The sequence below is a fragment of the Pleuronectes platessa genome, chromosome 4 (genome assembly GCF_947347685.1).
Source record: "Pleuronectes platessa chromosome 4, fPlePla1.1, whole genome shotgun sequence".
NCBI classification, from domain to species: Eukaryota; Metazoa; Chordata; class Actinopteri; order Pleuronectiformes; family Pleuronectidae; genus Pleuronectes; species Pleuronectes platessa.
The window spans coordinates 4,499,018-4,520,802 of NC_070629.1; the positions used below are offsets into that span (position 1 = coordinate 4,499,018).

General features: G+C 43.6%; 1 protein-coding gene across 2 annotated transcripts in view; it reads right to left on the reverse strand.

Moving 5' to 3' along the window:
• abca2 (ATP-binding cassette, sub-family A (ABC1), member 2) overlaps positions 1-21,785 on the reverse strand; it is a 78,605-nt gene that overhangs the window by 37,866 nt on the left and 18,954 nt on the right. For both annotated transcript variants that reach the window (XM_053420101.1, XM_053420100.1), the window contains exons 2-5: positions 17,481-17,574; positions 5,637-5,748; positions 3,789-3,952; positions 2,038-2,159 (exon numbers count right to left, since the gene is read on the reverse strand). In XM_053420101.1, the coding sequence (XP_053276076.1) occupies positions 2,038-2,159; positions 3,789-3,952; positions 5,637-5,748; positions 17,481-17,574 (492 nt within the window). The remainder of the gene's footprint in view (positions 1-2,037; positions 2,160-3,788; positions 3,953-5,636; positions 5,749-17,480; positions 17,575-21,785) is intronic.

The window sequence follows — 21,785 nt, forward strand, 5'->3', positions numbered from 1 at the left end:
TCGGGAGAACTTATCCATGATGGGAGAGTCTAAAAGGATGTCCACTGATAATTGTACCCAATTTGTAAGCGCAGCATTAAGGATGCTGGTGAGTATCGGGGTATCAACACAAGGCAAAATCGTGCCACATCCCGCCAGGGATGGTACAGGAGAGAGAGATGGCAGTAAAATTAAAACTTAACAGTACATTGAAAAATGAACTGATGGATATGTTGTGAACTTGTTCCCTGTACTCTTTAAAATCCACAGGCAGATGAAGGAGAATCTATTGGAAATCCATGGAAAGGGAGCTGCATGCGAAGGAACCAGGAGAATGGATTGTACTGAAGGACGTGAGGAGAAAAGATTGGAAGAGGACGTCGATGGAACGAGTGCAAGCCAAATGCCTCTCACCAGAGGGATGACAAGTGAAGGTCGCTGAGAGGGCAACCTGGAGACATGCGGGCCAACGCAGGAGGATTTCGATAGCCACGGGTGGATTCTACAGGACGGATAGTGCTTTGTGCCAGTGTGTGAGCCTTCAATTGATGGGTGTTGCAATGTGAGGAAAACACATTGAAGAGGGTCACTGCTGTCACAACCGCACAGACAGGGGAACAACGACAGATGATTTGGACGACTGAGGAGCAGTTCAGGGAAAAATGGTTTCCCTACTACGGATGCTTTTATCATCGTCTTGCCACCAACATGTTAAATGTGTTACTTTGGCAGGAGGAATAATACAAATTCCTGAGCATCTATGGTCAAGAGCAAATAGAGCTTATGTTTAACTTTCCTGATGAACTGATAGAGCCTGGAGAGCTTCATGGTAGGCGACCATGATGATAACAGACAAGATTCAACTCATTGTGTGCGAGAAAAGCATTCAACAGTGTGAGAGTCTCCACAAGGGATGGTTTGGAGAGCTTGTCCCATGGGGGGGCACTGTGAAGAACACACACACAGATGAGCTGGCTCTAAGAGTTAGTTCAAGGACATTAGGAAATGAAACTCTGCATCTACAGGAAGCTCTGAAATAAGATGTTCGTCAGCTGAAGGAGGACTTCGACACATATGAAGTGTGGCACAGTGAACAATTCGATAATATGGTGCATATTGTTAAATGTAAGGTAAAATGATCTATTGTCCAGAGAGAGAACAAGGACATATTCCTGATGGGTGGGAATTAAGGGTCATGGTTTCTTTTGAATAATTGCTAAATATGTTATTGATTTGTTGAGACAGATTCTGATTTTTTTTAATTATGTACAGGTGTTACAAACTGTTATATTGTTTTTTTTGTTAAGACTGTGGTTACTTCCTTAACCAAGTCCATGATTGGACAAAATGTTCGATTTCTTGAAACTCATGTATCCTGGACTCTTTCTAAATATAATGATAAGGTGTTATGGAGATGTTTGAGACAATAGTCTCAAAAGGGAGGATTGTGATGGCAGATTTTATATTTAGTTATGTTTCATGCAAGGAATGACAGTTATAGATGGGAATGTTATTCTGAGATGTATTTCTGTGGGTTTAGACTATAACATGTGGGGGTCAGCTTAGGAGACTCAGATGTGTATTCGTTAGAGATTCGTCTGTGCCTCTGCTGGGACAAAAGGTTTTCACACCTAGACTCTTTCATGGGTCATCCAGCAGAGATGGGGGTCTAAGAGAGACTTGGAGTCTAAGCAGATGCCTGATGTGTAGTGAGACTTTCGAAGGGGTCCTTCATTCAGATTGGAGGTGACCAAATCTAAGCCTGAAGACAACACGCAGAGAACTGATTGGATAAACATTCTACCTCTGTGAAAGGAGGGACTTATTTAGTATAAATCAAATGTGATTCCATTGTTCTGTGCCATTGACCCAGTCTGACTAAGTGACAGGGTGCTCTGGTCCCTAGCTGCAGCTAGGTAGAATTGTATGAACCAGAATTGATAATTGTCTTTGCTGTGAAATGTAATAAAATGTTCCATTACACAAGAAAAGCAAAAAACATGTATTTGTTCAAATTTGATCATATTAACGGCCTGCACTTAAGAAACAGTGGAGCACCTCTTTGATGCTGACTGGAATGTTGAGCAGCATGCTGCTAGTGGAGTTGGACAGGGAGAGGTTCTTCACCAGGAACTGATGGAAAGCCGACTGACTCTTCAGCACGCTGGCCAGTGTGAAGCCTGCACACCCACACGCACAGACATACACACATAATAATTACGAAGTGATCTTTCTGTCTGTGGATCCATACTGTATTCTCTGAGGTGAGAGCTTTGATCAGCTTCTTGACAACTACCAGTTGTCAGTCTCAACATTCCAACATAACATTTGTTTATATCCTATAGTCGAGTAGATCACACAGTTAAACATCTAAGATTTAGTCTATTTGGAGTATTATCTGTGACATCATATTATAAAGATTATGAAGTCTAAACTGGAGCCATCTCCTTCAAACATATTTGATCCAGCAAAGATTTAAGATCACTGTTTAATTTCTGCCCTAACATTATTGCCTCTGAAGTAAAATTTTAATAATAAAGGCTCACATGTTTTCTTATATTATCTTATATAATACTAATTTCTATAAAGTATAGCATAATACCTATTTGTTGCAGTTATATGGTGATGGTGATGAAAATGGATTAGGGTTAGGGTTTTCTATTTGCACTGTTGCCTTCTTTGTCATGTGACACCTTCAACAGAAAATGTTTAAAGACAAAGAGGAGCACAAAGAAGTAGACAAAGAAAAAACAGCACATATTTATTTGTATTATCGTCCACCTCTGCTTAAATTGTTCCTGCTTTATTGTGATTCCAAATTAATCATGAAGCCCATGCCGATTGCATTGTGCTGGTGCTGTGATTTTCATAAAAACACACACAGATGCTTTTATCAACAAGAGCTATGATGTCATTTTGATCCTTTATCCGCTTTATTATTACCGTTGATATTCAAACATCAACACTTTTTGTCACTTTATATTTTTATGCGAGAATTACTCAACACACAGGAACAACCTCATGGGTGTATCCCTCAGCCAACCAGTCAAACTGCCATTTGCATCATTGTCTGTCAAGACTCATGTGTAGTGATGACATTGATATATATAATAAAAGTCAGGTCCTAGTGACCTTTGAAAACCATATTCAAATCAGTTCAGGTCATTGAGTCCCATAATGTGCTGAAGTTGATGACACTTTCCTGAGTTATAGTATTCACAACCATGGGATGGAGGTATGAACATGGCACATAGATTGAGAGACGAATGTCCACTGGCTCATCTGCATGGTACATGACACACTAAAAAACTGCAGAGTGGATCAATGCCAATTCTGCTTACTCTGCATTTTCAAGGGGTCGGCAGCAGCCTGTTTAAAAGAAGGACTTTACTGAGCATACTAATGTGACTGAAAATAGGCTAGTGATGTTGGTTCAGTTAAACGTTTGATTATTTGCCCAGTATAGACTTTACATATTATAATAGAATGTATGCTCTAAGTCCCACCTTAGATCGATTTTTTTCTCTGCTGATACTGACTTATCACTCATATCGATATATGTTTGTCGTTATTGGATGCAAGACACATTTCAGAAGACATTCTTACAATAAAGTGTAATCTAATCTAATTGGTATCAGAGTAACTGTAGGCTAGAATGATCCGATATGACAACTTCTCCCTTCCTTATAAACATTCTCTACAACTGTGTCACATGTTTTTTATCTAGTCAAATGAATAGACTGACACCTGGAAAATAAAGTGTCATCATCACACTAACACCTCAGAAAAAGAATGGCTGTGTGTGCGACCTTGGCTCTTGTTGAAGTTGTAGTCCGGTGGTAAGGGGTTGGAGCTGAGACTCTCCAGATGCCGCTGCAGGGTCTCCAACTCCTGACCCAAACCAGGCCGGTCAGACGTGAAGAGTCGATTCTGTTCAACCACTTCACGGATCCGCTCCAGCAGCTGGGTAACACTAAGAGTCAAGACAACATGTACAGAAAATGTCCTCCATCAAAAAGAAAAGAAAAGCTTGACATATGGAAGTATACCGTTTCACCCCTTCTCTCTACCCCTTAGCCCTCTCCCTTTGGCCTGTTCACGCGTAGGAGTAGGGCAAAGTGTTTGGGCTGTACAGCCCTCGAAAGTGCGATTTTTCTGATCCACAATTTAAACAGAGGGCTATGACAGTTTCCCAGAATGCCTTGCGAATCCCCGTTGTGATGGGACATTTTGTATTAAGATAAGTTTAATGAAATAATGACAAGTGTATATATATAGAATGTTATATCCTAAGATGTTTTCTGCAGTTAGACTGGTACCATTCTGTGCTGATCTGTATTGTCTGGAGACTCCCGGTCCTGCTGCTGAAACAAAAGGGTTTTCACAGCAGGGGCCATCTTACTGTCTGCAACAGAGTGACCATAGGTGTTTAAACGGCGCAGACGAGGGGGTCTGAGAGACGTGGGTTTCACTGAGAGAAACAGGTTTCCACACTCAGCAGAGGCCTGATGTAAATGTGTAGTGAGACTTCGAAGGGGGTCCTCATTCAGATTGAAGGTGACCAAATCTAAGCCTGAAGACAACACGCAGAGAGCTGATTGGATAAACATTCTTCCTCTGTGAAAGGAGGGGCTTATTTACTATATAGCTAATGTGATTTCATTGTTCAGAGCCATTGACTCAAAGTCTGAAAGTGACAAAAGTGCTCTGGCCCCTAGCCGCAGCTAGGTTGAATTGTATGAACCAGAAGATAATTTTTTGTCGTGTTATGTATTAAAAATCCCAATACACCGTCAAGATGGGAGAGAGACCCACAAATGTAGCAATTTCTCCATTAGTAAGGATTTCAAAATTACGACAATGACTGTAATATATGATTGAAATAATATATTGCAACTGCATTAGCACAGTGATATTAAATAAAGTCTTGGTCGTTAAGGTTTTAAAAAATAATGCACAGATAAGAACTGCACCCCAATAAAAATGTGATCTTTTCTAAATAGAGAAGGTCAGTCAAATTCTGAAGTGTGTCAGCAAAGAGAAGCAGTGATTTGGTCAATTTTGCTCCCTCATCAAAGAGGGATTTTAGCTGGTATCAACAAAATGCATTCCCTCAGGCTGCTTAATGTCAATTTGTTTTGTTTGCCTTTTTTAGTTTGTGATCAATACCGGTATTTTTTCAAATTTTTTGACTTTATTTCTGAACTACCAGTCTCTTTCAAGTTAGGAAATATCATCTATTTATATTGATGATACTTATCTTACTGATGAATGTAACTAGTGAATTCATTTTATTTTAATAAGAAACTGTTTTCTATTGTCCAGAGTGTTGCTTGTTCAGACATTGATGTCAATGAGTTTCCAGGAAATTCAAAACTTGATATGTGTCAGTATCACGTGTGGTCATTATACAAAATTAAAATGCATATGAAAACCGTTGTGGTACTGAAATAATAAAAGTTGAGATGGGTTTAGTTTTTTTGTCAGACAACTGGAATGTCTCCAATAAATGAAGGAGAAGATTGACTCTTTTAAACAAAGCTGTCTGATCTCATGGGTTTTCACAGACTAAATGTCAGATAGAAATGAATAACTCAAGACAAACAACTTCACTTAAAAATGATTCATGAGACTTATGAGTGACTACATCTACTCACGTGGAGTTCTTGTACTGCAGGAAACCAAATTCATCCCTTTGTCCATCTGGGCACAGAGACTGCATGATGGGAATGATGCCAGCCGACGTGAGCGGGGCTGCGCTGTAAAAGGCTGGACATGGGGGGGGGGACAAACCCACAGACAAAGGAAGAGGGGCAGGATGGTGGTAAAGAGAATACAGAGGATGAAGATGTAGAAAAAGAGGAGGATGAGGTAGGGAGTTTGTCATGAAAAGAAGATCAGGGGAGCAAAAAGAGACAATGAGCAATAGAAAAGCAGAAGGAGAGAATCTGTGTTAGAGTGGGACAGGAGTAAAAGATGTCAGACACGCCACCTGAAGGGCAGCAGAGCAGCTAATGGTCAGAGAGGCTCCCACATGTCAATGCTGACCACACAGGTCTTTCATCGTGTTGCTTCTCAGAAACTGCCTGTGATATTTTTTCTCGTCTGTCCATGAATGCTCACTAGCTCAGGGAAAGAAAGGGAACTTCAGCTCTTGATAATTGCACAATGTTTCCATGGTTACTGTACGGCTCGGCTTGTGCTTGAGTGCGGTACATCCACCCACCATACACTTCCTATTGTCCTCCAGCTCACTCCCTCTCATCATCCACACCATCCCCCTGTCCCTCTCTGATAACAAGAATAGAGATATTTCATTAATTTCAACGGTTGGAATAATATGTAATTACGTTTTACATGAAGACATTATGAAGAATGTGTTTTATATTTTAACTACTTCTTTTTATTATTTCTTATACATTTGAACGTGGGAGGGAAAAGTTTGTATTTAACAAAGTTTACTGTCTCGAAGTGCATCAGGCTTTCTGGCTCCTGATCTAGCAATCACTGTCGGTTTGACCTATTGCATGCCCTGTTGACCTATCAATCGGACAAAGTGAGCCAGTAATGTTACGTTCTGCTGACTGTAAAACCCTCGGATCCATCATTACGTGTCAGGGATTTTGGCTGCTGTTATTTTACATGTAACGTGTCCTGTGTCCTGCTGCTAGGACACTCCAGTGAAAAGATAGATAGATAGAGACTATTTATATAATGCATTCAACAGCATTCAAAACATATGTAACATCATGCAGGAGATGCAGGTATTCAAATAAAGACAATGAGGAGCTTGACTCCTTCTCAGTATAAATTAAATTCAGCTATCTGTATTATTCTAATTTAGATTTAACTTAATTTATGATTGAGCAGACCTTAACATTTTTGCACCATGTATTTTAGGACACTTATTTAAATCCTTCGTATGTATCTTCTACTTTGTAACATATTAAGGTTTGTAAGAGAAGCTTTACGATTCATATGCATCACCTTGGATAATACAAAGGTGCCTTGTTGATGGTTAAAGGGTCTAGCAAACAATTATCATGTGATAATTAAGTGTCATTTAGAGTCTGAATAATGGAAATGAGTCCGGGAGCAAGTGGAAAATGTAAAGATATGGAATAAGTCAATTTCTTTAGCTCATTGACATGGGTCCCCTCTGACCTGCAAGGTAATAAAGGTGTTACATCATCACTCCATTGTTAAGTTAACAGAGACAGCTTTTAGTACACAACCTCATGTATGGAACAAGAATTACGCGGTTTCACAGACTCAGTCAAATGTGTCTAACTGACTCTGTGCCCACAAATACCACAGCACACAGGCAGCGGCTGCACATTTAAAGTCACAGGAAGCAAATATGAAGAGCAAATGTTAAAATCTTTTGTTAACTTCTGAAAGAAATAATAAAACCAAAAGGGTGACAATGATCGGTCACATAATCAGCTATTGTTTCATTGACTTTACTGTGAACACTGTGACTGTGTGTACAGATCAGATTATTTACATCAGTATTCATGTAAGTGTGTTCCTCTGTGGTGATGGTGGAGCTCAGTCACTGAGAGGAACACACTCACAGGGGGAGGTAAATTAATGTAAACACACACACACACACACACACACACACACACACACACACACACACACACACACACACACACACACACACACACTTTAGTCAATCAGTGGCTCATTAAGGGTGGAAGCTGGAAACATGTGTAAAGAAAAAAAATCTATTCTTCCAAGAAAGATCTCTTCCACTAAAGACAATTCAATGAGAATCTATGGTGGGCAGAAGTTATAAATGAACTGTACAAACTGAAAAGAGTGTCATGCTCATTGTTTTACCAGAATTTTATCGTGTGCCAGAGCAAAGTGGTTTTGTTCGTAAAGAAGGGGTGTAGTGTTTTACTGTTATTTTTTGGCTCATTATCAAAACAGTACTATGCACAACTTAGGCAGTTGCCAATCAAGCCTACTGTACATTGGGCGGTTGCGGCTCAGGAAGTAGAGAGGTTCGTCCACAGACCAGAAGAAAGGTGGTGCGATAATCTTATCCAATCTGTATTCGGAAGTGACCTTAGGCAAGATACTGAACCCCAAATGGTCCCTGACAGCTGTGCTGACAGTGGATGAATGGTGTGTGGTAGAAAAAGTACTGCTTGTATAGAGTGCTCTACATTTATGTTTGATTCTATCCACCAATTATCCTGGCAGAACAACCAAAACCGAAACATGCAAAGTGCATGTGGAGCAGCCACAGAGCTGCTCCATCTTTTTTCATTGTGTTGATATTATTTTACAAGATCTCCACTTTGTTCTTTCCTCCATGACTTTAAGTAAAGAGAACTTTCTCATTCAGAATAAGTGATTCTTCATACAAACAAGATTGTTAATCAAACACTGGAGTTCTGAATTCAACAAATATCAAAGAACAAAATTGTTATGAGCCGCTGAGTGGATGAAATGTGCAGTTCTCTTTCTTAGCATTCGTTTCGATGTCTCACTATGGGATACGCCCCTCGCGCGTATTCACAGAAGCACTTATTCCAATTCGCCAGCCCTGATAGGCTGGCAGTCGTGACGTCCGTGTCAAGGTGCCGCACCTTAAATACGGTGGACGCGGCGTCACACGTCATTCAAACACCTCTTCTCGCTTCACGAACAAGCATTTTTCTAATCGGCATTTATGCTAACTAGCTGCTGTCCACAGACCGGAGCTAACACCTCCATCGCCGGACGCTAGTGGAATAAACGGCGATCCGACTGCCTTCACCATAGGTAGTTGCTTCTATTTGAATAGCTAAACGGCACCGGGAGCCTGCGGTCACCACACTGCCTGCCACCGGAGCTAGCTAACAGCGACTATCATCCCAGATAATTCGCTCCCCTTTAGCACACCAAGCTAAATGGATCAAGCTGCAAAGCTTCCTTCCACCTCGCAACCAGGCGATGCACATCGCCTGTGCACCTGTGGAAATAAAATATCGAGCATGGACACTCACCAGGTCTGCTCCGCGTGTCTCGGGCTGGAACATGCCCGCGCCGCTGTCAGCAACGCGAGCTCGTGCGCCGACTGCGCCCGCTTCACAGCGAAGAGTCTCCGCCTACGACTAGCACGCCAAGCTAGCGTCTCTGAGAGGGACCCGATCCTTTCCAGTGCCAATACCGAGGAACCCCAACCCGGTGTGGACGAGGAGGACGCTCCCGAATCAGAGATTCGGCACTGGGGCTCCACGCTGGATTTGCTTGACCCGCTAACGGAGCCACCCCTCATGTTGGATTATGAGGAGGAGGATGAGTTCGACGGCGGGGATTGTCTGGTGTCGGACGGTGACGACGAGGATTATGAATCCTGCTTTGTCCCACCTTCACAGGCTCTCAGCTCTCCAAGCCCTGCAAAGGGCTCGGTTGGGACAATTACGCCCCAGCCCAGTGGCGATATGCACGATGTGTGTAAACGCGCCGCAGAGAGACTGAAGATTCCATGGCCCGCGGTCGTGGCGGAGGCCCCAAGGTCCCGCTACGAGGGGAATAAATTACCCCAAGCAAAGAGGGCTGCGAGACAACTTCTCCCGGTGTTCCCGGAACTCCTGGAGGAAGTTACCGCCTCATGGAAGCAGAACCCTTACTCCAGCAAAACCACCATTCAAGGTGCGTCTTCCTTGGATATTGAGGGGATGGATAAGCATGCCATGGCCCGCATGCCTCCCATGGAGCCCCTGGTGGCAGCACACCTTCATCCACGGCTGTCAGCTGCCTCATCCAGGGCCCCCACACTTCCCACGAAAGCCGATCGCTTCCAATCTGCCATGACTGAACGAGCTTATAAAGCAGCGGCTTTGACGGTGAGGGCTCTCAACGTCACCTCCATGTTGTCAGCTTACCAAGCGGAGCTTTTTGACGACATAGCCGACATGCCCGAAAGTTCCGCGTGGGACGAGATCACCACAATCGCGGATATCTGCCTACGCGTCCAGCGATGCGCTGTACAGGCGGCAGGCAAGTGCATGTCGATGTTGGTGTTACAAGAGAGGACGAGATGGCTGAATCTGACCAATCTGTCCGATAGAGAAAAGGAGGACATCCTGGACATGCCTATTGTCCCCGAGGGTGTCTTCGGCTCCGCCCACGCCTCAATGCAAAAGCGCTGTGAGGCGAAGAAAAAGGAGGATGAGGCGCTACAGCTCTGCCTTCCGAGGAAAACACCTGCCGCGGCGCCTCCGCCCCCCCGGCAGACTTTCGCTCAGGTTGCCTCTAGGAGCGCCGCTCCTGCTTTTCGCATCCCGAAGCGCCCCAGGGCTCAACCGGGTGCGAACACCAACGGCCCCACGGAAACGAAGCCCGCTTGGCCGAGAAAGCCCTTCTATTCCCCGTCAACCCAGACTGCTCAACCGGGCCCGACACCCAGTCAGCAGGCCAGGCGGAAGAAGAAGGCGACTTAGCGGTTAACCCCACCGCGAGCGGAGCTGCCACCCGTTCCCTGTTCACTGGCAGCCCAGCTATCCCGTGTGTTAGGGGAGAAATTACCCAGTGCCACCCATCCCTCTCGGCGACGCGTGGGCCCAGAGCTCAGTTCGTGCGTCCCAGTGAAGAGGCGAAGAGACATGTTTCAGATGTGGGATTGTTCAACGCCACATCAATGTCTCACAAGCACGCACACAGAGTTTGTGTTAATAAAAAGTTTTCCACTGACGTATCCAGGCTCACAGCCGAGGGCGCAGGGTTGCAAAATCATAAAAAAACAAAAACAAAACCAAAGAAACACAGAGGTGCAGAGCACACTGTGGTTCCCCATAACACCACAAGGGGGAAACAGCGTCCCACCTGTGGTGAAACATCCCGTTCCGCTCGCTCCGATCCTATCAGACCGCGCATGCGCAGTGATACTCGGAAGAGCGCAGCTGGTACGGGCCCCCAAAGATCGTCTGTGTCAGACAGAGCTTCACTCACCCCTAACTTTGAGGCTAGAGAGTTGGAAAGCATGCACAGCGTCAGAATGGGTATTGAGAACACTGGCCAAAGGCTACAGGCTTCAATTCGCCACAATGCCCCCCCCGTTTTCCCGGCCTCGTCTCTTCCCGTGCGCAGGGAGATTCGGCCCGGGTGTTACGGGAAGAAATATCAGCTCTATTAAACAAAAGAGCCATACGAATAGTGCCACACAGTCAGGGACTGGAGGGTTTCTATTCGAGGTATTTCCTGGTCCCAAAGAAAGGGGGGACCTCATTACGTCCCATCCTGGACCTTCGCATTTTGAACTCGTATCTCAGGAGATACAAGTTTCGCATGCTGACACACTCAACGCTGATACGTTTGATCCGACCGGGGGACTGGTTCACATCAATCGATCTGAAAGACGCGTATTTTCACATTCCCATTTATCCTCCGCACAGGAAATATCTGAGGTTCGCTTTTCAGGACACAGTGTACGAGTACCTGGTACTCCCATTTGGCCTGTCACTGAGCCCGAGGGTCTTTGTAAAATGTGTCGACGCCGCTATAGCCCCCCTCAGGGAGCGGGGTATACGCGTGGCCACTTATCTGGACGACTGGCTGCTGCTGGCGCGCTCAGAACAAGAGGCTGCGGCGCACACGAGCATTGTACTGACACACCTGGCCGATCTCGGTTTTGTGGTAAACAGGGAAAAGAGTGTGTTAACGCCGAGTCAGGAAATTGCCTTTCTGGGTCTCACGTTAAATTCACTAACCTACACGGCTCGCCTGTCAGCCGAGAGAGTGCACACTTTCAGGTCCACTCTCTCTCATTTTGCCATAACACGTCGGGTCACGTACGGACTGTGCCTCAGGTTATTGGGACTGATGGCCTCAACAATATTGGTGGTGAGGCTGGGCAGGCTGTACATGAGAGATTTTCAGCGCTGGGTGGCTTCTCTCAGACTGGATCCTGTGCGCCACAGACGCCGCAGTGTGACGGCTTGCGCGTCCTGCGCCCTCGCGCTGCTACCATGGCAACGCCCGTCTATGTTGACAGCGGGGGTGCGCATCGGCGCAATATCTGCCAGAAAAGTGGTCACAACGGACGCCAGCCTGTCAGGCTGGGGCGGTCTGTTCGAGGGCAGATCCGCGAATGGGATGTGGAGCACGGATCTCAAACATGCCCATATAAATTATCTGGAGTTGATGGCAGTGTTTCTGACGCTGAAACATTTTCTGCCGTTCCTCCGGGGACATCATGTGTTAGTGAGGACGGACAATACGACCACGGTGGCGTATATCAATCGTCAGTGGGGTCTACGTTCCCTACAGTTACACACTCTTGCACGCAGACTGATATTATGGGGCGAGGAGCATCTCCTCTCAGTGAGAGCGACCCACGTTCCCGGAATTCAGAATGTGGGTGCGGACCTTTTGTCCAGGGGAAATCCTCTCTATGCGGAGTGGAAACTTCACCCGGCTGTAGTAGCTCAGATTTGGTCACATTTCGGCCGCGCAACAGTGGATCTGTTTACGTCGAGGGGGAACACACAGTGCCCACTGTTCTTCTCCCTGCACGACCAGAGCGCACCGCTGGGGCTGGATGCGTTTGCTCACGAGTGGCCGCGCGTCCTGCTTTACGCTTTTCCACCTCTGGCTCTGATTCCCCCGACACTGCTCAGGGTGCGGGAGAATCGTCTATCACTAATTTTAATCGCTCCTCACTGGCCGTCCATGCACTGGCTGGCGGAAGTGAGACAGCTCCTCCACGGTCACCCATGGCCTCTCCCGCTGCGCAGGGACCTGCTCTCCCAGGCGTGCGGACAGATATTTCACCCTCATCCGGAGCGCCTCGCCCTGTGGGCTTGGCCCGTGAGTGGTTTAATTTGAGCCTGACTGGATTATCACAGAATGTTGTTAACACAATTCAGAATGCCAGAGCATCATCCACTAGGTCTCTTTATGACTGTAAGTGGAGATTGTTTGAGGATTGGTGTGCTAAGGCACAGGAAATCCCTTTTCAATGTCCAGTTGGTACAGTCCTGTCCTTCCTGCAGGACTTGATTGATCAAAAGAGGGCATTTTCTACTGTCAAAGTTTACTTGGCAGCTATTTCTGCTTGCCATGTTGGATTTGATGGGAAACCAGTGGGCCAACACCCCCTGGTTTGTCGTTTTATGAAGGGTGCACGGAGGTTGCTGCCCGTCTCTAAGACTATGTCACCATCATGGGATCTAACAGTGGTGCTTGGAGCCCTCTCTAGTCATCCTTTTGAACCATTGGATAACGTGGACATGAAAACGTTATCCTTGAAGGTGGCTCTGTTATTGGCTTTGGCTACAGCTAAACGTGTAAGTGATATTCACGCTTTATCTGTACATCCAGCATGTATGCGGTTCACCCCGGGGAACCTTGGGGTGACGCTGAGACCGAATCCTGCATTTGTTCCAAAGGTTGTTAAACCATGCTCCCCAGTGGAACTGTCAGCTTTTCAGCCACCTCCCTATGGTTCTGCAGAACAGCAGCGGTTACACATGCTGTGCCCTGTCCGTGCCTTACACACATATGTGGAAAGGACAAGGAGCTTTAGAAAAGGGGATCAGTTGTTTGTGTCCTGGGCTAAGCCCCACTGGGGCAAACCTGTCACCAAACAAAGACTCTCTCACTGGATAGTGGACGCCATTGCATTGGCCTACTCCAGCTCAGGCCTTCAGGTTCCGACTGGTTTACGGGCACATTCTACTAGAGGTCTCACGACCTCTTGGGCCCTGTTCAAGGGAGTCTCTATCCAAGACATCTGCGCTGCAGCTAGCTGGTCTTCTCCCCTCACATTTGCGAGGTACTACAGGTTGGTTGTCACATCCCCTGGCCTGACCCACGCTGTCTTGAGCGTGGGCTCCAATGTGGATCTCACTTTTAAGTGATGGGGGGGGCTGGCGGTCAGTCACCGAGATAAGCTTGTCTGGCAATACGGGAGTCTCCATATCCCATAGTGAGACATCGAAACGAATGCTAAGAAAGAGAACTTTAGGTTACTTTCGTAACCCCGGTTCTCTGAGTAGCATGAGTGAGATGTCTCACCAGACCGCCCTTCTTGCTACTGGGGTGAAGCGAGAAGAGGTGTGCTTGTTTTGAATGACGTGTGACGCCGCGTCCACCGTATTTAAGGTGCGGCACCTTGACGCGGACGTCACGACTGCCAGCCTATCAGGGCTGGCGAATTGGAATAAGTGCTTCTGTGAATACGCGCGAGGGGCGTATCCCATAGTGAGACATCTCACTCATGCTACTCAGAGAACCGGGGTTACGAAAGTAACCTAAAGGTTCTTAGAGATGGTCATCCATGATATGTAGAAATCAGTAAAAGGCTGAACACGACCACAAAACCAGGAAATTAATCATGTTTTGAATGTATCACGTCAGCCACAATCAGGTGTGAGGATAAAATGAGGTGATGGTGACACTTACACACTGGTCCGTCCGACACGTTGAGAACATGCATCATGCAGAGGAGAAAGAAAAACAGAGCCGGAAAGAAGGAACAAAAAAGGAAGAACAGTAGAGACAAGACAGAGATAAAGTGAAAACACAAAAAACAAATTAATTGGGTGCTACAGTGGCTACCACTGAGAACAAAGTCAAAATTAGGACAGAACAACAAAATAATAAAAGGTGAACTAATGGAGTCACAGAACACAGTGGAAGGCAAATCACATATTTCTAACAGCAGCATATGAACAAAGAAAATATTATATTTATAATGATTTTTATGAAATCTACTGAAATTAAGAATATTTTTTTGATTAACTTTCTACAGAGGCTTTACAGAGGCTCTCTCATATATTTATGTAACATTAGGGCCACAATAGGTTCTCTGACATTCTTGGAAGGGAAGGTGATATTGAGGAGGAACCAGTTGGCTGCAATATGCAATTCCACGACTGGATGCCACTAAATTCTACACACTGAACCTTGAAAATGGAGACAGATTCAGGCAAAAATGAGTCAGCAGAGTTCACTTTCTATAGTTGAAACATCAAATAATACAAATTAAGGTGGAGTGGAGGACAGAGGACGTCACTCTAACACAAGTGTAAACCTCCACCATCCCTCCCCTCAACCCCTCAGAGATGTTGTGCTGTGTGCACAAGTGGAAGGAGGTCCACATTTAAATAAGGAATGAAATCAGTCTGTGGAACATTAATGGAAGATGCCTCTAAAAACTTTGAAGATGCGAGAGCTCAGATCTCAGAGCCACGTCAGATTCTCTCACTTTGTCACTACGCTGCCACTGTGGAGATTTTATCAACAACAGGAAACTAAATACTTGTGCAACAATAATATAATTCTTAAAATGTCAATACATCATTCTACTGAAACCCATGCCAACTCAGAGATGCATTCAAATTAGTATAAAAACTGATCTCTCACATCATTAAAGCAGAAGCGTTGCAATCTTAAATTTAAATGGGACTTCACAGATTAGGCTGTTCTACACATGCCTGTTTGGAATGGGCTGTTTGTTGCAGCTTTCCTTCTGAAACTGCAATTGTGAGCTGCAGTAATTGAGCTGCAGCAAGCAAAGACCTGCTGCAGCTCAATTACTGCAGCTCACGATTGCAGTTTCAGAGTCTCTTTGCAAAAAGAGTAGTTCACAAGTGTATTAAAGTTTGATGAAGCACGATTCAGTACTCAGAGCCCAAAACTGGAGAATCTGTTTTCGTTGGATTTGTCATGGTCACATTCTATTAACATTTATCTTTTGTGCACGTCCTAATTGTACCAAATTTGACACTGCACTTCCTCAGGCCATAACGCGCAGGCCTCACTGCTCGCATGAAGGAGCGCCAACAGTTGTCTGTCATTCACACTGGCAGTGGGTCTGCTGAGGTTCTGCTGCGGAGCTGCTTTGTGAGGTTTCTGGTATAATTACTGTCTTTAATCAAATAAAAATATTCCACATATTCCACACGTGAACATTGAAACTGTGGTGAAAGATCATTTTCAGTCTATTTTGCTTTGAACCCCATGCGATGCGCAGAGAAACAAGCGAGACCTCTATTGTCTGATAGAGGTTCAGACTTGCTGAAGCCCCCTGCTCATGCAGCGGTTAACAATATCATGTCATCTCATGTGTGAAGGGGGAGAGAAGAACATTTCTTGAAATGAGACAGCCACATACAGACAGAAAGTTGTGGAATAAGTCGTAGATATCAGTGCTCTGTTCTAAGCAGGGCTCATGGATTGCACAAAAAAAACAGTGCATATTGATTTGAAACAGTTTGACGAAAGGCTCTGTTGTTTTTCAGCTGACCCTCTGGCACTGGGGACGAGCGGGGTTAATCAGTGAAAAACAGTCTCGGCATAAGTGGTGTGGCTCTTGTCTCTCTAACAGGTTCTATCCTTGGTTTAACTAGCTTCCTCCTTTAGCGCTCTTCTATTTTTAAGGTTTCACAAAGGTCTATTCTTGGTCCCCTCATATTTGTTCAGCAAGTGAAACGTATAAAAACCACAGCTGATACAAAACACTGCTGCCAGGCTATCAAAACAATCTAAGAGAAGCAACCACATCACGCCCATCCTGCCTGCTCCTCACTGGTTTACTGTGAATTTTACAGTTGAATTTAGGGTTTTACAGCCATTTTTTCAAGCCTTGAACTTCAGGCACCAGTTCATATCTGTGATCCACTGTTATTTCTAATCGATTTCAAATGCTCTCCAGATCTCAACTTGTTCCTGACAGTGACCAGGCCTTTGTTGTACAGACCCATCAACAGTTGAGCTTGCTGACTGAGGAGCGAAGACAGATATTTAAAATAGTGTCCAATTTTAAATGTATTCTTAAAACTCCCTTTCGCCTTATGGCTTTTTCTGGGTATTTTTATAGTGAACGTTTTTGAATTATTAGGCTACTCATATTACTATTTTTCTAGCTATGTTACTGTGTTTTAAAAAGGTGATGTATAGCTAAAGAAATTCCCTTTACTATACACATGCTTCTTCCGGGGCAAATCATCTGTAAGGCACAGAAAACACGTCTTTTTATTACCACCATGTACAGAAAAGAAAAGACAAATTTGTTCCTCCATCAGTAAGCAGTTTGTGTCACCACAATTAGAAGGGTGTATTCACTAAACCTGCAGATACAAAAGAGCCCAGCTGCGGGTTCCTATTTGCATTAAATGTTGTTTACATGCACATGTGGCAATTAATGGAGCACACAGAAAATAAATTTGCTGCTGAACTGAATATAAGTTAGAGAGAAGACTGTTTCGTAAGTGGAAACATGCATTTATCCCACAAGAAGACAGATGTATGTGGGGAAATAGCAGATAAGACCAGTATAGATATCAGTATAAATACTGCTTTAACAAGGTCAAGGGATCAGAGTGTGGGGTTTTAAAAAAATCATTTAGGCCAAAATATCCCAATATGCTTAATAACACTCTGTGAGCCATTCAACAGGCAGGGAGAAGTGGTGCAATGTAATTAATGTGTCGATAGACTTGAATAACGAGCCTTCACATTGCCGTCTCTGTGTATGTCCCAATGTGTCTGCCTACCTTCCTTGACAGGAATCGCTGGCTTCTTCTGCCTCAGGCCCAGGAGGATGAAGAAGAGGACCAGCGGGATGAAGATCTCAAAGGCCAGGACCCACTGGATGGTAATAAGACAAAAAAGGGAGAATGTTAATTGTGCTGCATTTTCTGGGAAACCTAGCTAACACTAAGTTCAGTTTCAGCTCCTCCTCCATGGTTACCTCACATACTCTCACACTGTCCTTGTCACTTCCCATCTCCCTGCTCGTGGCTCACACTGTGGAATAGATTCCGTTTGCGTACTGTCACACAGAAATCCATTACACCAGGGGGGGAGTGTGAAGGATGTACAGCCTGCTGAACATGCACTTTCTGCTTATGGCTGCCACTGACAAAACCTTTCCACTGTGGCAGTCATTTCAAAACATGTGCAATGTATTATCCGTATGTGTGTTGCAGCCTATCTACTGCGCACAGTGGACATATTAAGGAAAGACACTCACATGAACTCACACTGATTAGAGTTTATTCCAGTACTGTCTGTCCTACTACACACTCATCCTCACTAAGCAATTATGAGCTGCTGTTTTATACTGTAAAAGTGCCAAGGACGTTTATCTTCTAACAAACTATTCCCCGTCTGTCCTCACTCTGTTTCCTTTTCTTGTCTTTCATTAGCACCCAGTCTGACAAAAAATACAGTCGGTAGTAAATAATTCCTTTTGCCAGCATAATTTCAACTGGACACATAGTAGCATGCACATTGCCAAAGCTGGCAATTCATAAATCACCTTTAGACTGCTCGTGAGGAGAGGAGAGGCGAAACAACAGAGTGATGATGAGTATGTCTGGATATAAATGATCAATGACTAGGTTCACGCAACAGGCCCAAGTGGCCCGAAACTGGTTTTTCCTCCCTGTGTGACCCAGATCTGATTGTTCAATGACAGTGTGAACAGCACAAATCGCATGACCTGTATCCAAATTCAATGCCACTTGTATCCTCATGATTTTGTTCAGGCGAAGGGGCTGGCCATAGTCACCTGGGGATAACAAACATGGAAGACAGCTGCGACAGAGGTAGTCAGTGGAGGGACAGCGAGGTTTAAGACCTCACTACAGGTGACACTGTACAAACAAAACTTTAGTGATCGGATTGTAACTGGACTGTGTTTGAAAGCATCAAGAGAAACATTTTACCGTGAATGCTCAGATCTGTCGCCTCTGTGTATTTTACCAACTTCCTCTCCTTGTTTACCTCTGTACACTGCATGCTGGGTGTGACTTCTTGTTGTTAGTCACATCAGGGCCATGACAAGTTCACCTTGTAGTCTGATGCTGGCCACATTTAAAAAAAAATGTGAACAGCTACATACAAAATTTGGATCTAGAAAAAAATCTAAATTGTGTGAAAGTGTGAACATTGTCAAACTGCACACTTTTTTATAGTTTGTACTTTTATATTATTCCAAATTTTCTTACATATGAAAATGTTGAATACAAAGTAAAAGCTAATAGTGTAGAGTGATTTATCATAACACTAATTAAATAGGCATAAACTTGCAGAGAAGCGATATTTCTTTCCATCAAAGCTTGTTATAGGTTAACTGCAATAAACAAGCCACTCCCTAAAACTGTATGTAGAAATTTATTCACCACACTATTGAGGAAGTTCCTACCAGCTGCTCCTCCAGTGGAGACCAGTAGCAAGAAAGAATGAAACAGGAATAGCAACTTACAACTAACTTACAACTAACTCACAACTAACTCACAACTAGAGGTAATTCCAAGGGAAATGTCAGTTAGATTTGTGGTAATTATGCTGTTGATACTCTATATTTTATTATATTTAAAATACAACAAATTTAATTCCCGTTTAGGAAATACTTTTGATTAAAAAAAACATTTGTTATAAAGAAAGAACCAATAAGTGGATCAGTAAAGTACCAGATGAATGAAAAGTATAGACGAGAGCATGGTTAACTCTAAACTTCATCTAATCCTACTTCAGATACTCAACAATCAGGTAGAAGCACCGGCTGTCACTAGTTATACATGTAAATGACAGGTCAGATGAGTTACATGGGTTGTTTGCATGAGTTATTTGAATCTGGATCAAATGTAAATTCACTCTATGCTGTTTAAAATGGATACATCCTGGTCTTTTGTCTCATCTGAAACAAATCTTACGTTTTAAAGTTATTTCAGTTTGCCCCTGTACATACTGTATATTTAATATTAAATATAAGTTTTAAAAATAAATAAATTAATTGAATTTGTTTAAAAAGGAAATAAGCTTTATTTAACCTGGGAAGTGCATCGACCTGACCTGGCCGAGATGGCACACCATTTCAAGCTTAATAAATTATAGAGATAAAGCATTTCAAACTAAACTGGCACTCAGTTGAGTGCATAGGCCCAGCAGTCCCCTTAAGTTCAATCAAGCTGCACCAAACTGCACACAGTGATTATTTTTATCTCCTTTAATATTTCTGCTTTTTATTCTTCGGAAATTCATAGAAAAGTGGAAAAACTTTGAAAAAGAGGCAAAATCCAGTTTAGGAATACTTTTTGAACCGCAGTTAAACAGTTTTTATCATTGCTTTGAATTCTCCCAGGGGGACAAAATCATCAAGATTTCTAAGAAGCATAGTGCAGAGCAGGTAGATAGCATGCATTTCATTTAATGTAACAATTAAGAACATACCCTGTGCAAGTGTTTTCCTAACTTGACAATAAAAACCAAGCCTATGTCTTCAGATTATGATGAATGTAAACACAGAGTTGAATTGTTTCATTCAAATATTATTTCTAATTTCACCTCGTGGCACTTCATGACCCTTCTGGACTATCATGTAATAATTAAAGCCACAGGTCACATGATTGTGGTGTGTTGAAAAGGCCCTTAGACCTCAGGTCAATGTCCTGTCCTACTTCTTTTACTGTTAACCCTCAGCTGCAGCCATTGTAACTCAGTGTTTTTCAAACAGAAAGTGAACTTCTAGTAGCTGCAAGGTAAATTATCTGTATTTAAAATATATATGGTAAATGGTCTGCACTCAAAATCCTATTTTGTCATTCACTTATTCTCACACATTCATACAGTGTATCTATGTGCTGCTCTGTCTCTATCACACATCACTAACACACTGTCAGCACAGCTGTCAGGGGCAACTGGTGTTTAGTATCTGGCCAAATTAAACTTTGGCACACAGAATAGAAAAGCCTGGGATCAAACCCCCAAACCTTTTGTTTAATGAATGAACTGCTTCACCTACTGAGCCACAGCTGCCAAGGCTTCCCTTTTATCTCTCTCTATAAATTCTAATACCACACTGTATGATGGCAAGGCCATGTAAGGCCACTGAACCTTCCAACATGGATCATGATGACAAAGTGTGTGTGTGGTCCAGATATTACTCTTGTTTTGGGGACCTACATCTATTTACACAGTCATATGTTTTTAGATTTAAGGTTAGAGGAAGGTAGAGTTACTGTTAGGAAGGTAGTAGTAAAGGTTAAACTCCCAAATATGGCTTATAATTGTGTGGAGATAAAGTACTTTCAAGAATATCTGCAGATTATTAGAAGTCAGTGAATTGGTTTAGTTTTCTTTTCTATCAGTTATTACATTATTACACATGTTGTCCGACAGGTCAAGAAATATGAGCAGTGAGACAATCAGACAGATTGAAAACAAACCATCAGTTAGTCTTCCTTATTTGGAGGAGAAGATGAAGGTTAGTAATAAAATAATTTTCTTTTCTAAAAATCCTACTCAGTTTTACTGCCCTATAGGGCTTCTGCTTAGACCTGCTGTATTTGCGACAACGTGGTCATGCACCGGTTTATTTCTATGTCCAAGTAAACTGCTGCTTTGTGTCTGAGTTATCTGAAGCCTTATCTGATGCCCTGCAGAGGATCTCCAGAAAATTGTGTCTGGACTGTTTCTGCAGTTTACCTTTCACACATGCACAGCGCCACAGAGGATTTCCTGCACAAACAATAGTAACCAATGCTACAGCGGATTCAGTTGATGGTTGGTGCAGCGGGCATGATGCATAATGTAATGTATTAATTCCACTGCAGAGATCACAAGTTCCTGTTTACAGAACATGGACACCGGTGTTGGATCCTATCACCACAAAAACTCGTCTAAGTATATAGCTCTGCTTTTCATATTTTCTTTTGCTTTATTTTCTTCTGCAGAAACTCCACAGGTTCTCACTTAAACATTTGCGTTCACATATTCACCTCCTCCAGAGAAACTGGAGTTCAGTGCATGTCTGAAAGCAGCTTGAGTGTCGGACTGCTCTTGTTTCTTAGACC